The sequence below is a fragment of the Hemiscyllium ocellatum genome, chromosome 6, assembly GCF_020745735.1.
Source record: "Hemiscyllium ocellatum isolate sHemOce1 chromosome 6, sHemOce1.pat.X.cur, whole genome shotgun sequence".
Lineage (NCBI taxonomy): Eukaryota > Metazoa > Chordata > Chondrichthyes > Orectolobiformes > Hemiscylliidae > Hemiscyllium > Hemiscyllium ocellatum.
Genome location: NC_083406.1, coordinates 55,110,267 through 55,132,565, shown reverse-complemented (window position 1 = coordinate 55,132,565; position 22,299 = coordinate 55,110,267). Strand labels below are relative to the sequence as shown.

Genomic DNA, 22,299 nt, shown 5'->3' with positions numbered 1-22,299 from the left:
AGTCTTTGTAAGCTTCCCAATCCTCTCGTTTCCCCACTGTCCTTCATCACATTATAGGCTGTCTCTTTTGCTTTTATGCTATCCCTGACCTCCCTAGTCAGTCACAGCTGCCTCGTCCTCCCTGTACCATACTTCCTTTTCTTCAGCATAATCTCTGCTGTGTCTCTTGAACTGCTCCCAGAAATTCCTACCATTGCTGTTCCATCATCTTTCTGGCTTGGCTCCTCTCCCAGTCAATTCTACACAGCTCCTCCCTCAGGTCTCTGTAGTTGCCTTTATTCAGTTGTAATACCTCGCATTCTGTTCTCCATCTCAAATTCATTCATATTATGATCACTCCCTCCTAAGGGAACTTAAGGTGAAGGAACTCTTACCAAAGTCTACCTTGTTGCAGAACACCGAATCCAGTATTGCCTGTTCCCTCGTGAGTTCCACCACAAGCTGCTCCAAAACAAAAGAAAAGCTATTTCACGGATATTCCACAAATTTCTTTTCTTGCAATCTACCACCAATCTGACTTTCCCAATTTATCTGCATACTGAAATCTCATGATCACTGTAACTTTGCCTTTCTTACACATCTTGTCCTTTCCTGGTGCATCTTGTGCCCCAGCTCCCGATTACTGTTTAGAAACCAGGACATAAATCCAACTATGTTTTTTAAATCTTTGCCGTTCCTCAATTCTACACCATCTGACCCTTCTTAATTTCTTACTATCAAATTAATTTCACTTCTTACTAATAAGGCAGCCTTCCATACACTATCGTATTGGAAACTGTGCTGGAAATTATAATAACCACTATGTTCTTTTTGCATTTGCCCTCTAACTGAACACCACCCAACCCAACCCCACCCCCCCCACCCCAACAATTCAGTTTAAAGACCCTGTCTACAGCACTAATTAGGAGAAAGTGAGGACTGTAGATGCTGGAGATCAGAGCTGAAAATGCATTGCTGGAAAAGCACAGCCGGTCAGGCAGCATCCAAAAAAAATCGACGTTTCGGGTGTGAGCCCTTCTTCAGGAATGAGGAAAGTGTGTCCAGCAGGCTAAGATAAAAGGTAGGGAGGTAGGACTTGTGGAAGGAGTGTTGGAAATGCAATAGGTGGAAGGAGGTCAAGGTGAGGGTGATAGGCCAGAGTGAGGGTGGGGGCAGAGGGGTCAGGAAGAAGATTGCAGGTTAGGAAGGTGGTGCCAAGTTTGAGGGATTTGACTGAGACAAGGTTGGGGGGGGGGGGGGAAGGGAAATGAGGAAACTGGAGAAATCTAAGTTCATCCCTCGTGGTTGGAGGGTTCCTAGGCAGAAGATGAGGCGCTCTTCCTCCAGCCGTCGTGTTGCTATGGTCTGGCGATGGAGGAGTCCAAGGACCTGCATGTCATTGTTAGAGTGGGAAGGGGAGTTGACGTGTTGAGTCACGGGGCGGTTGGTCCGGGTGTCCCAGAGGTGTTCCCTGAAACGTTCCGCAAGTAGGCGGCCCGTCTCCCCAATATAGAGGAGGCCACATCGGGTGCAGCGGATGCAGTAAATGGTGTGTTGGGAGGTGCAGGTGAATTTGTGGCGGATACGGAAGGATCCCTTGGGGCCTTGGAGGGAAGTAAGGGGGAAGGTGTGGGCGCAAGTTTTGCATTTTTTGCGGTTGCAGGGGAAGGTGCCTGGAGTGGAGGTTGGATTGGTGGGGGGTGTGGACCCGACGAGGGAGTTCACGGAGGGAGTGGTCTTTCTGGAATGCTGATAGGGAAGGGGAGGGAAATATATCTCTGGTGGTAGGGTCCGTTTGGAGGTGGCGGATATGACAATGGATAATATGATGTATGTGGAGGTTGGTGGGGTGGTAGGTGAGGACCAGTGGGGTTCTGTCCTGGTGGCAATTGGAGGGGCGGGGCTCCTATAATAGTAGTGTTGTTCCAGTCGAATTCATGTTGCTTGTCATCTGCGTGTGGGGCTACTAAGGATAGCTGGTCGTGTCGTTTCGTGGCTAGTTGATGTTCATGGATGCAGATCATTTGCTGTCTTCCTGTCTGTCCTATGTAGTGTTTTGTGCAGTCCTTGCATGGGATTTTGTACACTACATTGGTTTTGCTCATGCTGGTATTGGGTCCTTTGTCCTGGTGAGTTGTCGTCTGAGAATGGCTGTTGGTTTGTGTGCTGTTATGAGTCCTAGAGGTCGCAGTAGTCTGGCTGTCAGTTCGGAAATGCTCTTGATGTATGGTAGTGTGGCATGTCCTCATTCCGTTGTCTTTCCCTTAGGCATCTGTTGATGAAATTGCGGAGGTATCCGTTTTTGGCGAATACATTGTATAGGTGTTCTTCTTCCTCTTTTTGCAGTTCTGGTGTACTGCAGTGTGTTGTGGTCCTTTTGAATACTGTCTTAATACAACTTCTTTTGTGTGTGTGTTGGGATGGTTGCTTTCGTAGTTTAGGACTTGGTCTGTGTGTGGCTTTCCGGTATACCTTTGTGGTGAATTCTCCATTCGGTATTCTCTGTACCATCATGTCCAGGAATGGGAGTTGGTTGTCCTTTTCTTCCTCTCTAGTGAATCGGATTCCTGCGAGTATGGCTTTGATGATCCAGTGTGTGTTCTCTATTTGTGTTTTTAATGATTACAAAAGGTGTCATCCACATATCTGACCAAGAGTTTGGGTTGAATTTGCGGTAAGACCGTTTGTTCTAATCTTTGCATTACCATTTCTGCTAGGAGTCCAGAGATGGGTGAGCCCATGGGCGTGCTGTTGATTTGTTCATACATTTGGTTGTTGAATTGAAGTGCGTTATCCTATTGGTGAGTTGTGGGGTGGGGTCAAACTCCCTTGTTTGGTAGGTGTTGGTATCTGCAAGTAGTTGTCACGCTTTTTGGATGTAGTCTGCTTGGTCCTGGATGACCCTCATTCTCCCTTTGTCTGCTGGTAGTATGATTATGTTCTTATTGTTTCTTAGGTGATTTTAGTGCTTCCCTTTCCTTGGTATTGAGGTTATGTGTTTGTTTTTTCCTTGTTATCAGAGGTACAATACTTTGTCTTACTGTTTGTTGTGTCTCTTCTGTCAGTCCATTATTCCTGAGTGTGCATTCTAGTGCTGCTAGGAAGTCTGCTGTCTTGGCGTCCCTGACCAAGTCCTAAACTACGAAAGCGACCACCCCAACACACACAAAAGAAGTTGCATCAAGACACTATTCAAAAGGGCCACAACACACTGCAGTACACCAGAACTGCAAAAAAGAGGAAGAACACCTATACAATGTATTCGCCAAAAACGGATACCCACCCAATTTCAGATGCCTAAGGGAAAGACAACGGAATGAGGACATGCCGCAACCCAAAGGACTAGCCACACTACCATACATCAAGAGCATTTCCGAACGGACTGCCAGACTATTGCGACCACTAGGACTCATAACAGCACACAAACCAACAGCCACTCTCAGACAACAACTCATCAGAACGAAGCACCCAATACCCAGCATGAGCAAAACCAATGTAGTGTACAAAATCCCATGCAAGGGCTGTACAAAACACTGGGAGGAGAAAGAGGACTGCAGATGCTGGAAATCAGAGCTGAAAATGAGTTGCTGGAAAAGCACAGCAGGTCAGGAAGCATCCAAAGAGCAGGAAAATTGACATTTTGGGCATGAGCCCTTCTTCAGGAATGAAGGGCTCATGCCCGAAACGTTGATTCTCCTGCTCTTTGGATGCTGCCTGACCTGCTGCGCTTTTCCAGCAACACATTTTCAGCTCTGTACAAAACACTACATAGGACAAACAGGAAGACAGCTAACGATCTGCATCATGAACACCAACTAGCCACGAAACGACACAACCAGCTATCCTTAGTAGCCACACACGCAGATGACAAGCAACATGAATTTGACTGGGACAACACTATTAGAGGACAAGCCAAACAGACAACAGCCAGGGATTTCCTAGAGGCATGGCACTCATCCACAGATTCAATCAATAAGCACATCGATGTGGACCCAATATACCGACCACTGCAGCGGACACCTGGAACTGACAACCGGAAGCGGCAGATTCAAACCACTACAAATGCCGGAGGAAAGATCACAGAAGCGCTTCACAGGAGGCTTCCAAGCACGTCACCTAGACAGGGGACGAAATGTCTGCAACACAAATTCCCAGCTCGGCGAACAGAACCATAACATTTGAACTCACCTTTGGAATGTCTGCCTACCATTGTAACTGTTGAATTTATTGGTTGGCCAATACTAAATTAGTACTTGCTTCTTTAAAAAACCTTTAGTACCATTTTGGATAAATTAAGCAAAGCAACAATTTGTGCAGTATTACACCATATATCTATGAAATATTTTATGAACTGCAAAAAGGTGGCACCAACAAACACCTTCGGTAAAACCAAAATTAAGAGGCATCCTATGTATTTATGAAACAGCACATAACGAAAATTGCTTAAGTAATCTGGCCAGTTGTTATTTTTATTTTTCTCAAAAAAATTATCCCTCAACTGTTGGTTTGTCTGTCAAAATGTTGTGTGAAACTAAGGTCATCAGGTTTAAAAGCATCGAGTTAGATTACTTAATTGTTCAACTTTGCTCCACTTAATTTATTAACAATACAATGACTTAAATCTTTCGTTGAAGATAGAAAGCTGGTGTCTAATATTGACTATTCAAAGTCATTAGGAACCACACAAGTTAACTTTTAGGGTCCTTGAGGCTTTTAATTTTACTGTGCTCGGAATACAGAGGCAAGCAGGCGGATTTAATTCAGCATCTATATGATAATATTATGAAGGTCTGAGACATTAGCTGTATAAATACAAGAGAAACAGATTTCACTGACAGATCAAGATATGAAGTTAAATGCAAATAACCAGCACCCATACAAATTTGCTAACTTGAAGAGTTAAAACAAAGTTAGTAGATAATCTTGAAGAAAATATAAAGTTCTCTCTTAAATCAAGCAATTGGAAGCTTTTTGGACTTGGATGAAGAATTGCAACTGCATGGGACACACAATTCTAACACTACTCATGATTTCAGCAAGTTTGGTAACCAGGAAGAGACTGAAGGTAAAAATTGGCAGAAGAAAGAGAAGAAAATTTTGCACTTAAATTCTTTAGCATGCACAGCATTTGTTCATGAGCCATTAGTTAATTATAAAGCAGTGGAAAGAAGAAAAATTGCAGGCTCTTGGGACAGATCCAATCTTTACAGTGGTGCAATACTTTAAACAGTGTGCAATCTTTGAGACAGTTACCCCAGGGACAAAAGGTTGTATTATAACAAAATCTCTAAAACTAAAAAGTTTTCTTTCTTGTAAAATTTTTCTTAGACCACTGGAGCGGTGTGTGAAGGATGCAATTTTAATTTTAATTTGTCTTTATTTACTTAATAAACTAGAATACTGGGGGGACAAGGATGGAGAGTAAAAGATCTTCAAAACACCATCTCCAATTTGACCAATGCACCAGTCCTGGCTGAATAGTAGCGCTATCTCAGAATTTAGATACTAGAGCACAACTAGGATTGCCCATGGGTAGATTTTCAAACAAAGTGTTTAAATGAGGAAATACACACTTACTCAATAGCCACATATAACATAACTGACACAACAATATCTGAAGACCAAAGGAGCTGTAGAATCTTTCATTTATTCCTCAAATAGCAAAACAAAAACATCTTTAAATTTAGCATTTAGTTTTGGAACCTTGCCAAGTAAAAAATGGCTGAAATATTTCTTTTTAACTAAAGCAATTACTGTACTTAAAATTATCTTCAAACTTTGAAGTTGCAGTGATGGTGAAAGGTACTCGAAATGCAGTTTACTTATCCCCAAAAGATAGAGTTTTTGGTGGCAGGTTTCAAAAAAAAAAGGGCCTCTAAATTATTCAATGCTTGGGTGACAATAAGGATAAACACTGTGCGGAGGCCAAGTGAACATTCCTGCTTCAGTGATTTTAAAACTGGTATGTTTGTGGTAAAAGTTGTGCACAAATGCAACAAATTTAAAACCAAAAGGCAGTATGGTCTATGTTTGCACAAACTTACCACTTTCTTGAAGTCATCTTCTGCTTCATCCAACTTCCCTTGTTTTAGCAGCAAGTTTCCCCTCTGTAACCTAGCCTGAAATGTAACAAAAGATCATTTCTAAGTCTACTTATTCAAAACTAATGGCATTACCATCAGCACAATTCTGTGCAAGACCACCTTGCTCAACAGAAGTAATAAACAGCATTAAATAGAACATTACTTACAGATGTGAAGTCTGGTTTCAGCTCAATAACTTTACTCAGGTCTGGGAGAGCAGATTTTGATTTACCCATAGCTAAATAGACTGTGGCTCGCCTGTAATAAGCAACATAGCTATCTGGATCTCCATCTGTAAATGAAAACAAAATCATAATTGCACCAGAAAGTCTGCTCCACGCTCCTCTCCCCCACCCTAAATACACTAACAACCCAAAGCTCCCAGTAAAAGCCACATGTGAAATGAAAGATTTCTGTGCTATAGCAGTAAATAATTTGCAATGTCTTCAAAACAGCAACTTGGGTCAGTAACAAAATATCTTAAATGCATATACACCTCTTGTACACTAACAGCAGAATGCACCACAGTGAGAAGCTGAGCAAATTGATGGAGAAGTGAGGAAGATAGTGAAATTTTTATATGGTGATAATATTTTTGAATGTCTAAATGCTGACCAGGTAGCAAATTAAAGTATTTAAAGAAAGCAGCAAAACTGCTGGGTTTCAGCAAGCAGAAGACTGTTGAAAACAAAGACTGGATACAGGAATACAATGATGCATTTCACAAACATCAGCATGAGAGCCAATGATCATGTCATATAGATTGTTGACCTGAACTTAGGTTCAACAAATATTGTTTACAGATGACAAAACTCAGTTTATAATAATCAAGGATCATAATTGACTTAAGAATATAGACAGGTAACAATGGAAAGTGTAAAGTAATAGTTTACAGGAAGCATAAAAAAGGAGCACAAATGAACAAAAATATACAATTTTCAAGTGCAGAAACAAAGACTTGGGAATTTACGCACACAAACCTTAGATGGCAAGGCAAGCAAGATGAAAGTAAAACAAAAACCAAAAATAGATTCTGTGCCTTGATTTAAAAGAAAAACTAAAGATAGTCATTCCCATCCTTTATGAAATATAGTCAGGCAGCAGGTATTGTTCAATTCTAGATTTGACATTTAAGCATGATAAGAGTTTAAAGATTTACTACAATGGAACCAGAGTAAAGAATTTCAAACGTACGCAGACTACAGCAAATAGGGCTGCTCTCTTTAGAGTAATGGAGGTTCATAGACTGATTTAATGTTTACAAAATAACTGATTTGAAAACTAGAATTATGCAAACATACACAATGATAATCAATGCACTAAAGTTGAAAAAATATCAACTAGAAACTTATTCACTGCATGGATGCTGCCTGACCCAATTTAAATTTTAAAAAATGTACATCAGCGATATGCTGACCAAAAATGAAATCATTTGCAAGTGTTAAATAGCAGACAAGTTTTTTTGTAAAAAAAAGCAAAATCCATCAGAGAACTTAAACCCAGGTGTCTACTTCATGTTGAGCATGGAGGCTCACTAAACATCTGCCAAAGCAAAGAATTAAATAAATAGAAATCACAGTAATAAGGGAATTGGAGTGAACTTGATTGTGACTGATCTATACTTTAACTCCATCTACTTACCTTGGTGCTGTAATTCAGGATATATCCTGCAAGCACTCGAGGTGCAATAGATGCCAGTTATTCACCCAAAATTACTTGCATACATCAGGAGATCTAATCTTGGATTGACCTTTGTGCCCAATGGGATCTCAGGATGCGGAAGGAAGCAGGGAGAAGATTGCTGAGGCCTTCAGAAATCTTGTATCCTCTTCAACCACAAAGTCCTAAGACTGGAGAATAACCAACTTTGTTCCCTTAAAAGGGCAGAGATAATCTAATAACGTAAGCAAGTGAGTTTATAGTGATTGGGAACTGTTGGAGAAGATTTACTCACTGCGAAAAATTGATTTATTTGGGATAGTCAGCATTGCTTTATGATGGGGATGGGAAGTTCTTGTCAACTTGATTGCTCTTTTTGGAGGAGAGATGTCAATTATTAATCAGGGAGGGCAGTAGATGGTTTCTACGAGGACTTTAAAGCATTTGGCAAGACCACGCATGGTAGACTGGTCCAGAAGATTAAGTCACAAGGGATTCATGGTGAGTCAGGAAGGTGGATGTAAAATTGGCTTAAATCATAGAAGGGGGGATAATTCTAGAGGAGTGTTTCTCTGACTTGATATCTGTGACTAGTGGTGCTATGCAAGATATGTTCTCAATATGTCACTTATATCGAAAAAGTTTTGAATGAAAAATGTAGTGGTCTGATAAGTTTGGGGATGACCATGAAAACTGGAGAAAGATTATCAGACATTGTAGCAGGGCCATGATAAGCTGGGGAAGTGGGCCAAAAAAAATGGCAAATGGCCAATCAGGCAGACGTTTCATGGTGAATGGTAGGACCCTAAGGAGTGTAGTGGAACACAGGGACCTTGACATTCAGGTTCACAGTTCCCTGAAAGTAGAGCAGTGAAGGAGGATTTTGGCAAACTGGCCTTAATCAGTCAGGGCGCTAAGCATAGAAGTTGGGAAGTTAAGTTGCAGTCATACAGGATTGGGGTTCAGTTTTGGTCACCTTGCTATAGGAAGGATGTTGAAGTTGAAAACTATGGGCAGTGAAAGAGCACAGGAGGTCAGGCAAGATTTGAGAAACCGGTTAAGCCCTTCATCAGGGATGTGGAGGGAAAAGTGGGCTGAGAGGTAAATGGAGGGTGGTGCGGGAAGGTAGCTGGAAAGGGGTTAGGTGGAGAGCTGAGAGTGGATAGGTGGGAAGGAAGATGGACAGGGAGGATAGGTCAAGAGGGCAGTGCTGATTTGGAGGGTTGGATCTGGAATGGGTGGGGAGAAGAAAGAGGTTTGGAAACTAATTAAATTGATGTTGATGCAGTGTGGTTGAAAAGTCCCAAAAAGCAGAAGTGGCGGGGGGTTCTCCCTCTAGTTGTTGGGTGGCTTACATGCCCTTGGGATATCGGCCACAGGGGTTGTTTGGTGTGTCCTAGAGATGTCCTTGGTCTCCTCCACTGTGCATCTCTGGGACACACTCAATTCCCCCTCCCACTCCAAGTCCTGAGCTCCTCCACCATCAACTCCAAGCCACCTGACAAATGGTGGAAGAATGCCTCATCTTGTGTCTCAGGACCCTTCAACCACATGGCATCAACATCGACTTCACTAGCTTACAAATCTCCCCTTCCCGCACCTCATCTCAGATCCAACCTTGCAACTTGGCACTGCGTTCTTGACCTGTCCTACTTGTCCATTCTTCTTTCCACCTATCCACTCTATATTCCCAACAGACCTATCATGATTACCCTCCACCTATCACCTTCTCAGCTACCTTCCCTAACACTCACTCTCATTCCCCCTTTCCCCTCCACATTCCTGATAAAGGGTTTATGCCCAAAATGTCGACTCTTCTGCTCCTCAGATGCTGCCTGGCCTGCTGTACTTTTCCAGCACTTCACTTTTCAACTGACTCTCCAGCATCTGCAGTCCTCACTTTCTCCTATGGAAAATATGTTATTAAACAGGAAAGAGTGCAAAAGAAATTTATAAAAGGATATTGCCAGGATTTGAGGGTCTGAGCTATAGGGAGAGGTTGGACAAGCTGGGACTTCTTCTTTAGAGCATAGGAAACTGAGGGGGATGTTAGAGAAGTGTATAAAATCACGTGAGTGAATGCACTCAGCTTTTTCGCAGGGTGGTGGAATACAGGACTAGAGGGCATCAGTTTAAGGCAAGAGGGGAAAGATTTTTAAAAAGGTAACTGTAGGGGCAATTTTTTTTAAGAAAACCACAGAGCGTGATACGCAATTGGAATGAGCTGCTTGTTGTAGTGGTTGAGGCAGGTATTTTAATAATATTTTAAAAGGTATTTGAACAAATACACAGACGGGAAAGGTTTAAAAGATAAAAGGGCCAAGTGCAGGGAAATGGAACTAGCGTGAATGAACATTTTGGTCGCATGGAGCAATTTGGCCCAAAGGGCCTGTCTCTGTGCTGCAAGATGCCGACTCTGACACCTAACACCTTCTAAAAGCTTGCCTCACACATCTCCTTTAAACTCTTCCCCTCTCGTCCGAAACTTATGCCCCCTAGTATTTGACATTTTCACCCTAGCACCATGACTGACTACCCACAACACAAGTTATATATTTCTGTTTGATTGTTCTTCAACACTCTAGCGAAAACATATCAAATTTGTCCAACTTCTCCTTCGAACAGAACGGTGCACACTACTCCAATGCCGTTGAAAATCTTGTACAGCTGCAACATGACTTGCCAACTTTTATACTCAGTTCTAAGCGAAGAAGGCAAGCATGCTATCAGCCTTCTCTACCACATTATCCATTTGTGTTGTCACATTTCGGGGAGCTAGAATCTTGATAAGCATCTCAAGGAGTTCAGTGGAAGGAAAAAGTTGTTTGCTTTATACTGAAAAAAACTCATTGGTGAGCATTTTTAGTTTAAAATGTAAAGCTAAGTCTGTCTAGGTCCAGTAATTCTTTTCACCTCTCTCTTCCCCCCCACCCCCCTCTTTCTTGCAAATAGTTTGTTTAGTACAAGATTAATATGAATGCTTATCAAGGAGAAATACAATAAACTATTCAGAGTGGGAATTCTACAAGTATAAATAACAGGGATACTGGAGTGATTTAATTCTTAACTAAAATATGACAGATGGCAAATCAGGTGGTAATGTTACAGCTGTAACATGTGGGAGATTGCTGGGCACAAAAGATGGTCCACAAGTACATCTGTAGCAAATGTTTGCAGTTTCAGCAACTTCAGATTAGAGTTGAGGCACTAATCGGAGCTCAGATACCGTGACACATTGTCTCTTGGAGCAAAGAGGGAAAGTTACCTAGACAGTCACACTGTTTAGATTAGGCCATTCAAACTTGATCTACGACAAGAACACATTGAGATTGCAAGTGAGGCAAGTACAAGGACTCAAAGGACAACCACTGTCCCTGCAATTGCCCAACATTTATGAATTGTTGTAAGCAGAGTGAATGAGAGAACAGACAACAAGCAAACTGACCTGGAACAAGGAGCCAAAGTGCAGGAAGTTAATACACAGTAGTGATGGAAAGCAGCACAGTTAGGGAAATAACCCTCACCAGGCAAGCAACATCACCTTTTGAGTCAGGCTTAGCTACAGACAATAGTATGGCTACAAATATTGTTGAAGGGTTGGAGGTGATCTTGAAAAGGATCCAATTACTATTGTCAATGTTGGTACTAATAATATAGGGCTGGAAGGAAGGGAGATTCTAAGAATATTGAGGAGGTAAATTAAAAGCAGAAGCTCCAAATCATCTCTGGATTACTACCAAACTCACTGGTAAACTGGCTCAAGGTAAATAAAGTAAGAAGAGTTAAATGTATGGCTTAAAATTTAAAAGATCTCATGGAAAGAATTAATTTCATTTCATGGAACACTGGCATGAGTATTGGGTACAAAGAAGCTAAACTAAAACGTGATAGCTATCACGACAGAAAGTACTGGGGTAACTAATAGATCTATGGTTGATATGGAGATAGAAGATGAAAAATCCCAGAGGATTGGAGAGTTAACCCCCCTATTCAAAGGGAGACTAAAAATATAACTTAAGCCAGTTAGCTTAATGTCTGTCACTGGGAAAATGTTACAGTCAATTATAAAGAATAGAATCGCAAGGCACTTAGAAATACATAAGAATCAAGCAGAATCAGCACAGTTTCATGAAGGGGAAAGTGTACCTAACAAATTTACTACAGTTTCTGGAGGTGGTAACAAGTAGCACAGATAAAAGGAGACCCAGTAGATGTAATATACTTGGGTTTCCAAAAGCTTGACAAGTCTAGTTAATAAAGGTAAGAGCTTATAAGTGAAGATGATGGTTATGAGCAGTAAATTAGCATTGATTGAGGATTGGTTAACTAATAAAAGAGAGAGTCGAGATAAGTGGGAATTTTCAGATACTACAGGTTCAAAGAATCATATACCCCTACAGTGCAGAAGAAGCCATTCAGCCCATGGAATCTGCACGGATTCTCCAAAGATGATCCCAATCATTTCCACCCCATACCATATTCTCATAACCCTGCATTTATTCTGGTTAATCCACCTGGCCTGCACACCCCTGGACACTGCAAACAATTCCAGCATGGCTGAATGTTTGAACTGTGGGAGGAACCTAGAGCACAGAGCAGAAATCCATGCAGACATAGGGATAAATGCAAAGTACACAGTCATCCAAACTTGGGTGACTTTGAACCTGGGTCTCTGGTGCTGTAAAACAGCAGTGCTGGGCACTGTGCATTACCCTTTGTGATGAAATGTGTCCTGTTATCAGTTCTAAATATCTAACCTGTATCATGAGATTCTATCTTCTGGTTCTAGACTTTGCAAACTGAGTAAGTATTCTCCCTTCACCGACTTGACATTTTCCTCCTCCTAAGTTCCATGGAGCACAAGCCCAACCATCCCTACAACTGTAATTGGTAAAGTGTCACAGAGATCAGTACTGGACTGCGTTTACTTACAATATATATTCAATGACTTGGACAAGACCACAAGACAGGAACAGAAATTAGGCCATTCAGCCCAGAGTTTGATCCGCCATTCAATCATATCTGATAAGTTTCTCATTCTCCTGCTTTCTCCCAGTAACCCTCGATACTCAAGAACCTTCATTAGAAGGAAATATGCCTTTATTCAAATGTGACTACTGATAAACAATAATGTAGTTGATCTTTAAATACCCTCTTAAAAGCACAAACTTTTCAGTCAAGGACAGTTAGGGATGAACAAATGAATGCTCATGGTCTTGTCATTGACACTCCATTCAGTAAATGAATAGAAAGAGGTAACACTTCCCAGTGTAATTTATTTTCATGTAGAAGAAAGAAAATATTTCATTGTAAAAATTTCTACTTTAATCATTTGAGCTGTTCATCTGTGCATTTCAACCTTGGTTCTGGTAGTATTTGAATCAAAGTTGTGTATCCAAAGCTTCAAATCAGATTTGAGCACTGAATCTGCTTTAATGTTGTAGTCTGCGGAAATGCTACATTTGCTTCAATTGTCAAGGTCTCATCCAGAAGATAGTACAGTAAAATAGTCTGACCTTTGGGGTGGATATAAAATATCCTTTTGCACTATCCCAGAAAGAGCAGAAGAGTTCTCCAATAGTCTTAGACAACATTCATCCCCATAATTAAAACAGATGCTACGGCCCTTTACTTTGCAGCTATGGTGGAATTTTGCTTTGATTTTTGTCTGCAACCAGCTATCCTCATCCCTCTGCTCTATTTGGGAGCAGAAATTTGAAATTTGACAGTTTCACTGTAGTCCCCTTGACTTTTTAAACTCAGTCTCCATGCCACTTGAATGCTCCAGTAATGTATAATAGTTTCTAAAATGCCTTTTTTCCCCTAAATTTTCAAAATCGTCAACGGTGTTCAGTTCAACTGTACGCCTGCACATTCTGAACTTTCATGGCCCATTTTGATGTGCCTAAAATTTTAAGATACAACCTAGTTAGTCATTTTTGTTGCACAAAGTTCAATTACATATTGAGTGACTTCAAAAAAATACTTTTCTTCCTGCTTTAGATGCAGCATATCTTGAAAATTCTGAAGGGCAATATTTGGTATTGTATCTAACTATACTTGTCAGGGCAAATGCAAAACATTGAATAAAGCTATGAATATGAAACTGAGCATATTTACATAATTAACACTGGAGGTAAAAAAAAGTCTTGATGCACCAACAGACTAAACATCAACTAAACTTTTCCAGTCCATTTCTGTAGACAGATGTCAAAACTTCTACTGATTGGTCAGTAGCAGTAGAACTCTCCAGCATACTGTTTCTTTCAGTTTCATGTATAAATACATAAAATGAAATAAAGAAACGGAGAAAAAATAGCAATTCTTACTGCACCTCACTGCATTTTAAAAAAAAATGAAGTGGAAGAAAATCTCAGGAAAGTTAAATAGGGAGCAGTTAGAATGCAGACAGCTGTTAGAAAATTACTTCTGCCAGTGGATCATTCACATTGGGGAACAAGAGAAATTCTCATCATAGAATATTTTTGCGAACTGCTGAACCTTTATTAGGATTCAAAGATGTTCACAGATATCAGGAACAGTGCTTGTGATTTATTGTATTGCGGTTATTCCCAAAGAGGGATTTACATCCTGGCAATGAATACAGTTTAGAGGAGCTTATGGGCACCTGCGGACTGTTGCACTGCACTTAATTTTGCTCTTGGGATGTGAATGCCATTGGCAAGGCCATACTATAATTGCCCCTGAGGAGATGCCTTAAATTGTTGCTGTATATGAGCAGGTCATCCCACAATAGTGTTGAGTACAGAATTTCAGGATGATGATGCAGGAACAAGAAGAAATAGTTAAAAGGGCAACAAATCAGGGTAGTAGGCAAGATGGAAATGATGGATTCTTCCATGGTCTTGGTGCCCTACTTAGAGAGAAAGGTTTGTTGATTCCATTCTTGTTGCCTGCCTCTTTTGGCGAACTTTTTGATTCAAAAAAAAAAAGCTGTGAATCCCGCACATCTCTTTTAGGAGTACAAGTTGGAGTTGATTCAGTTGTATAGAATTTACAGGATAAACAGCACTGAAGTCAGCCATTTGCTGTTGCTGCGCCACTTGAGTCTCCTCTTATCTTTCCTTACCTCAGCCTAATATTTGTTAATAAGGGTATCAACCGCGAGGGACAAACACACAGACGAGGGAGAAAGTCCCAGGAATAAATGATCAACAGGAAAAGCGATGGACAAATGTTTAAGGGAGGTGGGGAGCCAGGTGCACATCAGACATGATAAAAAGCGTAGTACAACATACCAGTTTGACTTATGTGAAGTTATTAACTGTGGCCAAGATGCAGGAAGCTGGACAGGATACGACGTATATCTCTGCTTGCATTCCAATTACTATAGGTGGTGCCAGACGTGGAATCAGGTACTAACATGGACTGGGGTAAAATGGACACCCAAGCAGTTGCCAGCCTCAGATGGCAAATGGGTTCGAGACCACGTGAGCCTGATTAGGGGGCAACTCGATCATTCCTCAGAGCTAAATAATCCACTCGTTAACCCTGACAAGATTCGACATTAACCCTGGTCCCAAAGAGGTACAGATTTACTGTGGGAGTGATGACAGAAGCTTTTATTTTGTAATAGGTGTAGATCAATCAAGAGTGGATTCCATGGGACTAGTGAAGGCAACCTTAGTGGACCCTCCTACGAACCAGCCACAAACCAAAAACACAACAAGCATGGTGGTAGAACCAAGTTCAGGAGTTGTGACATTAGACTACAACAACCTCACGAGAGAGGACATTATTAAATTAGCCACTGGGTATGGGGATAAGAACGTATGACTGGTTTGGATGACAGCGACCGCAATCACAATGAATAAGAGTAATTGCGTCGCGTGTTCCTTGGCTAGGCCAACCCTATTTACCACCCCAGCCCCATTGTTCCCTAATGTAGGCCCAGTAGGATTTCACTGCATGATGGCTCTCACCATGCAGGCGGACCCTCCAAATTGTACCACCTCAAGTGCTATTTTTCCACCTGTCAAGAATTCCACGTTACCGCCAGTGTTTACCCCAAGAGCAAACAATCACACTTGTTTTGCTTGAAGATCTAATACAATCATGGGACACATGCTCGCTGACTGGTGTCAGGACACGATTAAGGTAACAGGCTGGCAGAATGCTAGCACAATGGTTTGGGCCTGAGCTGATCTTTTTTGGTACTGTGGAGATAGAACACTACAGATGAGTCTACCTCCAGATTGGTCTGGAACCTGTGCAATGGTCAGACTAGGGGTACCTTTAACACTCTTAGGAGAAAGACTACAGGGACTAGATCAGCATGCACGAATATGCAGGGATTTGTTCGATATCACATCTGGCTCAACCATGTACATAGATGCAATAGGTGTTCCCCGCGGCGTATCCGATGAATAAAAGTTGATAGACCAGGTAGCAGCAGGATTTGAGAATCTCCCACTTATTAGTGCTCTATTCCCGTCACGCCAAATAAAAATGTCGACCGAATTAATTATGTACATTACAATGTACTCAGGCTAGCCAATAGAACTAGAGACGCGATGGCATTACTCTCTGAACAACTGGCAGCGACCTCATTGATGACAGTACTAAATAGAATGGCCTTAGATATGTTGTTGGCAGAAAAGGGGGGAGTGTGCTCTATGTTCGGAGATCAATGTTGTATGTTCATCCCCAACAATACAGCGCCTGATGGCTCAGTAACCAGAGCCCTGGAAGGACTAAGAACTTTGTCTTAAGAAATGCATGAACATTCAGGTATTGACAACCCTCAGGAAGCATTTTCGATTCATGGGTAGGGAAATGGAAAGGATTAATTGTGTCTGTGATTATGTCCCTCATTGGTATGACCATTGCGTTCGTGTTGTGTGGATGTTGTTGTATCCCCTGTATTAGATCTTTGTTGAACAGGGTAATCACTGCAGCAATTGAAGGGAAGGCTCCCCCGCACTACCAGATGTCACAGATGGAGACGGAAACCATGGCACTGGCAAGAGGGGAAGACTATGCGTCGGAGAGCGAATGTGTTGCACAAAACTGGTTTGTTGGTCTCATCATCATGAGACCAAAAGGGGGATTTGTAAATATATGGCTTACATGTAGAATAGATTGCAGACTGCGAGTGGGGATGTCCTCGGCGTTCGGAGGTCACGTGATGCTCCGATGCGCGAGCAGAAGAGGATCTCGTGATGCTCCGTGGGGCGGGCAGGGAGGTCACGTGGTCTGCCGTTTTGCGCCCCGAAGGAGGTCACGTGGTGCTCCGTTTCGCGGACAAAGGAAGGTCACATGGGATCGGACATCCGGGAATGCGAGGAGGCGGAGGATGGATGCAGATCAACAGCCAATCAGAAGACAATCCCACCTCAGTGATTGCATGACATTTGTATTGTATAAAAGACTGGGTCAGGGGCAGGAATAAGTCTTTTTCTTTGTGAACTGACTCAGTTTGTAGTTTGTCAGGGATAGAAAAGGTTTGGACCCAGAGCTCTGTATATTTTATCCACTTACTGCTAGAATAAAACTAAAAAGAGTGCAAGACCGAAAATCTTCTCCTATTGCTTCATTTAAAGAACACGCAGGACTGGGCTCACACGTAGGAGAAAGTAAGTTGGTAGATTGAGCCAAAGTCCGACATATTGTAACCCCACATTCACTACTCCTTCATGTACTTTTCTACCCTCCCCTTACATGCTGCTGACTGTTCTGCAATTGAACTAACAGCATTTAATAAGATGTACACTTAATGCTGGCCGAATACAGTGCCCTTTGTTCAAACCCCTATGTTCGATGCTGCATTTCCACAGAAACTCATTACAGAGGAGCCTTGATTATCCAAATGAGATGGACAGGAGCTATTTCATTCAGATAAAATTTGATTAGCCGAATAATCAGTTATCTTAAACAAGGAAAGCCATGCTAATATAATGCTGTGTTCTACCGGAGAATTTTTTAAAATCAATAATTTTAATGAGGACATTGGGAAAGCGCTTGATGAATACTTTCCTTCAGTATTCACACTGGAAAAGGACAATGTTAGTGAGAATACAGAGATACGGACCACTAGATTAGATGGCATTGCAGTTGAAAACGAGGAGGTTTTAGCAATTTTGGAAGATCAGGAAACAGACAAGACCCTGGGCCGGATGTGATTTATTCTCTGATTTTCTAGGGAGGAGATTGCAGAGTCTTTGGCTTTGATCTTTATATCATCATTGTCAACAAGAGTAGTGCCAGAAGACTGGAGGATAACCAATGTTGTTCCCTGGTTTAAGGGGAGTTGAGACAACCCTGGTAATCATAGGCCAGTGAACCTTACATCTTGGAAAAGACTTTACGAAATAGGATTTATAATCAACTGGAAAATGAGTAATTAAATTAGAGATAGTCAACACGGTTTTGTGAAGGGTAGGTCGTGCCTAACTAATCTTACTGAGTTCTTCAAGAAGGTGACAAAACAGGTGGACGAAGCTAAAGCTGTTGATGTGATGGAAATGGACTTCAGTAAGGTGTTGAAGTTGTTCCACAAGAAAGGCTACTGCATAAAATACAGAGTTTTGGGATTGAAGGTGATTTAGGGAAATGGATCAGAAATTAGCGAGCTGAAAGAAGACGGAGGGTGTTGGTTGATGGGAAATGTTCACCCTGGAGCTCAGTTACCAGTGGTATGCCACAAGGATCTGTTTTTGGGGCCTTCGCTGTTTGTCATTTTTATAAGCGATCTGGATGTGGGCATAGAACGATGGGTTAGTAAGTTTACAGATGACACCAAGGTAGGCAGGATTGCGGATGGTGCCGAAGGATGCTGAGAGTTACAAAAGGTCATAGATAAAATGCAGTGCTGGGCAGAGAACTGGCAAATAAAAGTTTAATGAGGAAAAGTACAAGGTAGTTCACTTCGGAAGAAATAACAGGAATGCAGAGTACAGGGCTAATGTTAAAATTCTTGGCAGTATTTGAGGAAGAGAGATCTCTGTTCCAGGTCCTGAAAGTTAACAATCTTATCATCCTGGGAGGCTAAAAGGCATATGGTATGTTGGCATTTATTGGCAGGGGGAATTGCGTTTCTGAGCCCGAGTTCATGCTTCAGCTGTACAAGACACTGGCACGGCTGCAACTGGAGTATTGCTCACAGATCTTGTCACCGCATTATAGGAAGGATGTGGAAGCTCTGGAAAGGGTTCAGAGGAGATTTACTAGGATGTTGCCTGGTATGGAAAGGAGATGAAAGGTTGAGGGAATGGAGGCTGTTTTCGTTGGAGAGAAGAAGATTGAGGGGTGACATAATCGAGATGTACGAGATAATCAGAGGGTTAGATAGGATGGACAGTGAGAGCCTTTTTCCTCGGATGGCGAAGGCTAACATGAGGGGACACAGCTTTAAGTTGAGGGGTGATAGAATTAGGACAGATATCAGGGGTAGTTTCTTCCCTCAGTGAGTAATAGGGGCATGGAATGGCATGCTTTCAATAGTAGCAGACTTGTTGACGTTAAGGGCATTTAAATGGGCATTGGACATACATACACCGTTCTATTATTATCCATATGTAAGATGGGTATCAGACGAATTTCACTGGTCGGAGCACCATGAAGGGCTGAAGGACCTGTACTATGCTGTATAATGCTATGTTCTAACCTGTCTCACAGTCTTAAATATATGCAATGACCCGACCTCAACAGTCTTCTGTGGCAATAAACTCCACAGATTCACCACTCTCTAGCTGAAAAAGTTTCTCATTATCTCCATTCTAAAAGTCTTCCTTTTACTCGAAGGCTGTGCCTCCAGCTCCTAATCACTCCAACCAACAGAAACTATATATCTACTGTTCCAAACCATTATCTTCCCAATATCTACTGTCCAAACCAAACCAAACCATTCAGTAGGTTTCAATTAGAGCCCCCACTTATCCTTCAAAACTCCATAGAGTATAGACCCAGAGCCCTCAAACATTCCTCAGACATGAAGCTGTTCATTCATAAACTTTCTCTGAACACGTTCCAGGGCCAGTACATCTTTGCTCAGATATGGAGCCCAAAACTGTGCACAATACCCCAGTAGTGGTCTACCCAGAGCCTTATAGAGCCTCAGGGGTAAACCCTGCTTTTATATTCAAGTCCTCTCAAAATAAAATGGCATCACTGCATCTACCTTCCTAACTACTGACTCAACCTGTAAATTTCATCAGGAATGAAGGTTCTGGCCCGAAACGTCGAATTTCCTGTTCCTTGAATGCTGCCTGACTTGCTGTGCTTTAACCAGCAACACACTTTCAGCTCTGATCTCCAGCAGCTGCAGACCTCACTTTTTAACTCTCCTAGGGTCTAACCTACTCGTTACTACCTCAAAAAGAAGAAATCTAGCAGATTTGTCAGATATGACCTCACCTTGATAAAGCCATGCTGACTTTGGCCTATTTTACCATACACTTCCAAGTATTCAGAAATCTCATCCTTCCAGGATCTTACCCAACAGAGGTTAGGCTAAATTGGTTGGTGATTTTCTATCTTTTGCCTTACTCCCTTTTTAAACAGGGTGTCATGTTAGAGATTTCCCCTCCCCGATTCTAGCGATTCCTGAAAGATCACCACTAACTCCTCCACCAGTTCTTCAGCTAACTCCCTTAGAACTCTGGGGTGTCGTCCATCTGGTCCAAGTGACTTATCCACTTCAGGCCATACAGCTTTTTCAGCACCTTCTCCTTGATGTGAGCCACCAGACTCCGCTGCCTCCTCACTCTTGAATTTTTGGGATATTACTCGTGTCTTCCACCATGAAGACTGACGCAAAGTATTATTTAGTTCCTCAGCCACTTCCTTGTTCACTGCTACTATCTCTCCAACAGCCCAATTTCCATTTTTGCCCTTTATGTAAAGAAATTCTACAGTGATCCCCTTTATTACTGGCTAGATTACCCTTGTATTTAACCTTCTCCCTCCTTGTTTGTTGCCCTCGGTTAGTCTTTGTAAGCTTCCCAATCCTCATTTCCCCACTGTCCTTTATCACATTATAGGCTGTCTCTTTTGCTTTTATGCTATCCCTGACCTCCCTAGTCAGCCATAGTTGCCTTGTCCTCCCTGTACTATGCTTCCTTTTCTTCAGCATGAATCTCTGCTGTGTCTCTTGAACTGCTCCCAGAAATTCCTGCCATTGCTGTTCCATTGTCTTTCCTGCTAGGCTCCTCTCAGTCAATTCTACACAGCTCCTCCCTCATGCCTCTGTAGTTACTGTAATACCTCTGATTCTATTCTTGCTCTCAAATTGAACTTAATCTGCAATCATATAATGATCACTACCTCCTAAGTGTTCTTTCACCTTAAATCTCTCTTATCAAGTCTACCTCACTGCATAACACTAAATCCAGTATTGCCTGGAGGAGGGAGATGGTATTATCAGCAAGCGTGCAGATGCCAAAATATATGGGAAGATCAGTAGTTAGGATGACATGAGAAGGTTATGGTCAGAGAGACAAGTTTAAAAGGGTGTGGTGGAAAAAGTCTTGACAGATGGAATAAAATGTGAAAAAAGTAGGAGGCTATGCAACTTGGCAGGAAGAGCTAAATATTATTTAAAATAGGTAAAGACTGCAGAAGAGAAGGATCTGTGGGTTCTTGTGCATGAAACACAAAAAGCTAGCATTCGTGTTCAGGAGGTAACAAGACAGTCAAAATGGATAGTGAACCTATGTAATTCTCTACCACAGAAGACTGGAGCCCAAGTCACTGAATATATCCAACAAAGATTTTAAGCATCAAGGGATATGGGGAGAAAGACAGAGTTTAAAATAAAAATAAAATCCTTTCACAGGTTGAGGGTATTGCTAGTTAGGCGATTACTTCCTGTCCCCAAGGTTAGTAGTCAACCACATTACTGTAGGCCACACCAGTTAGGGATGGCAGTTTCCCTCCACAAAAGGGCATTAGTGAACCAGTTGCATTTTTTCTGACAAACAATGGGTTCGTGGTCATCATTCAACTCTTTGTTCCAGATTTTCATTAAAATCAAATATGGTTTAGAGATGTTCACTGTTCATTATGCTGAAACTGTTAAAACATCAGTTAGGCCATTATGTGCATTTCTAGAATCCAAATAAAGGGTCAGTTAGTTCAGTTGGCTGGATTGCTGGTTCGCAATGCAAGTGATGTGGACAGCATAGGGCCATCTCTCACAGCAGCTGAGCTTACTGCGAGGCAATCTCCTTCTCAAGAAAGTGTCCCCTCCAATCAGCTTCCTCCTCTCCCCCCACCACCACCACTAAACATCTCAGGTGTCAACATCACCAGTCTTCTCTACAGACAGCAGCCATCTGGGACAATGGCAACTTTACCTTATCGAAGGGATAAGGTTAGCCTGGAAAACATGCAGAGGAATTTACTAGGATGTTGCCTGTTCTGGGGAGTTTCAGTTACAAAGAGATTGGGTAGACTGGAGAGCAGAGGAGACAGAGGGTGACATGATTGAGATCTATTAAATTTTAAAAGGGGCATGGACAGGGCAGACAGGAAGGAACTTCTCCCCTTGGGGACTAGAGGCAGAGATAAAGGTAAGGGGCAAGAGGTTTCACGGGGATGCAAGGAAAACCTTTTTCAT

The 22,299-nt window shown here is 41.9% G+C and overlaps 1 protein-coding gene across 2 annotated transcripts in view; it reads right to left on the bottom strand.

Annotated features, from left to right (window-relative positions):
- Positions 1 to 22,299, bottom strand: part of dnajc3a (DnaJ (Hsp40) homolog, subfamily C, member 3a) — a 71,700-nt gene that overhangs the window by 28,038 nt on the left and 21,363 nt on the right. For both annotated transcript variants that reach the window (XM_060826585.1, XM_060826586.1), the window contains exons 3-4: positions 6,230 to 6,354; positions 6,024 to 6,098 (exon numbers count right to left, since the gene is read on the bottom strand). In XM_060826585.1, the coding sequence (XP_060682568.1) occupies positions 6,024 to 6,098; positions 6,230 to 6,354 (200 nt within the window). The remainder of the gene's footprint in view (positions 1 to 6,023; positions 6,099 to 6,229; positions 6,355 to 22,299) is intronic.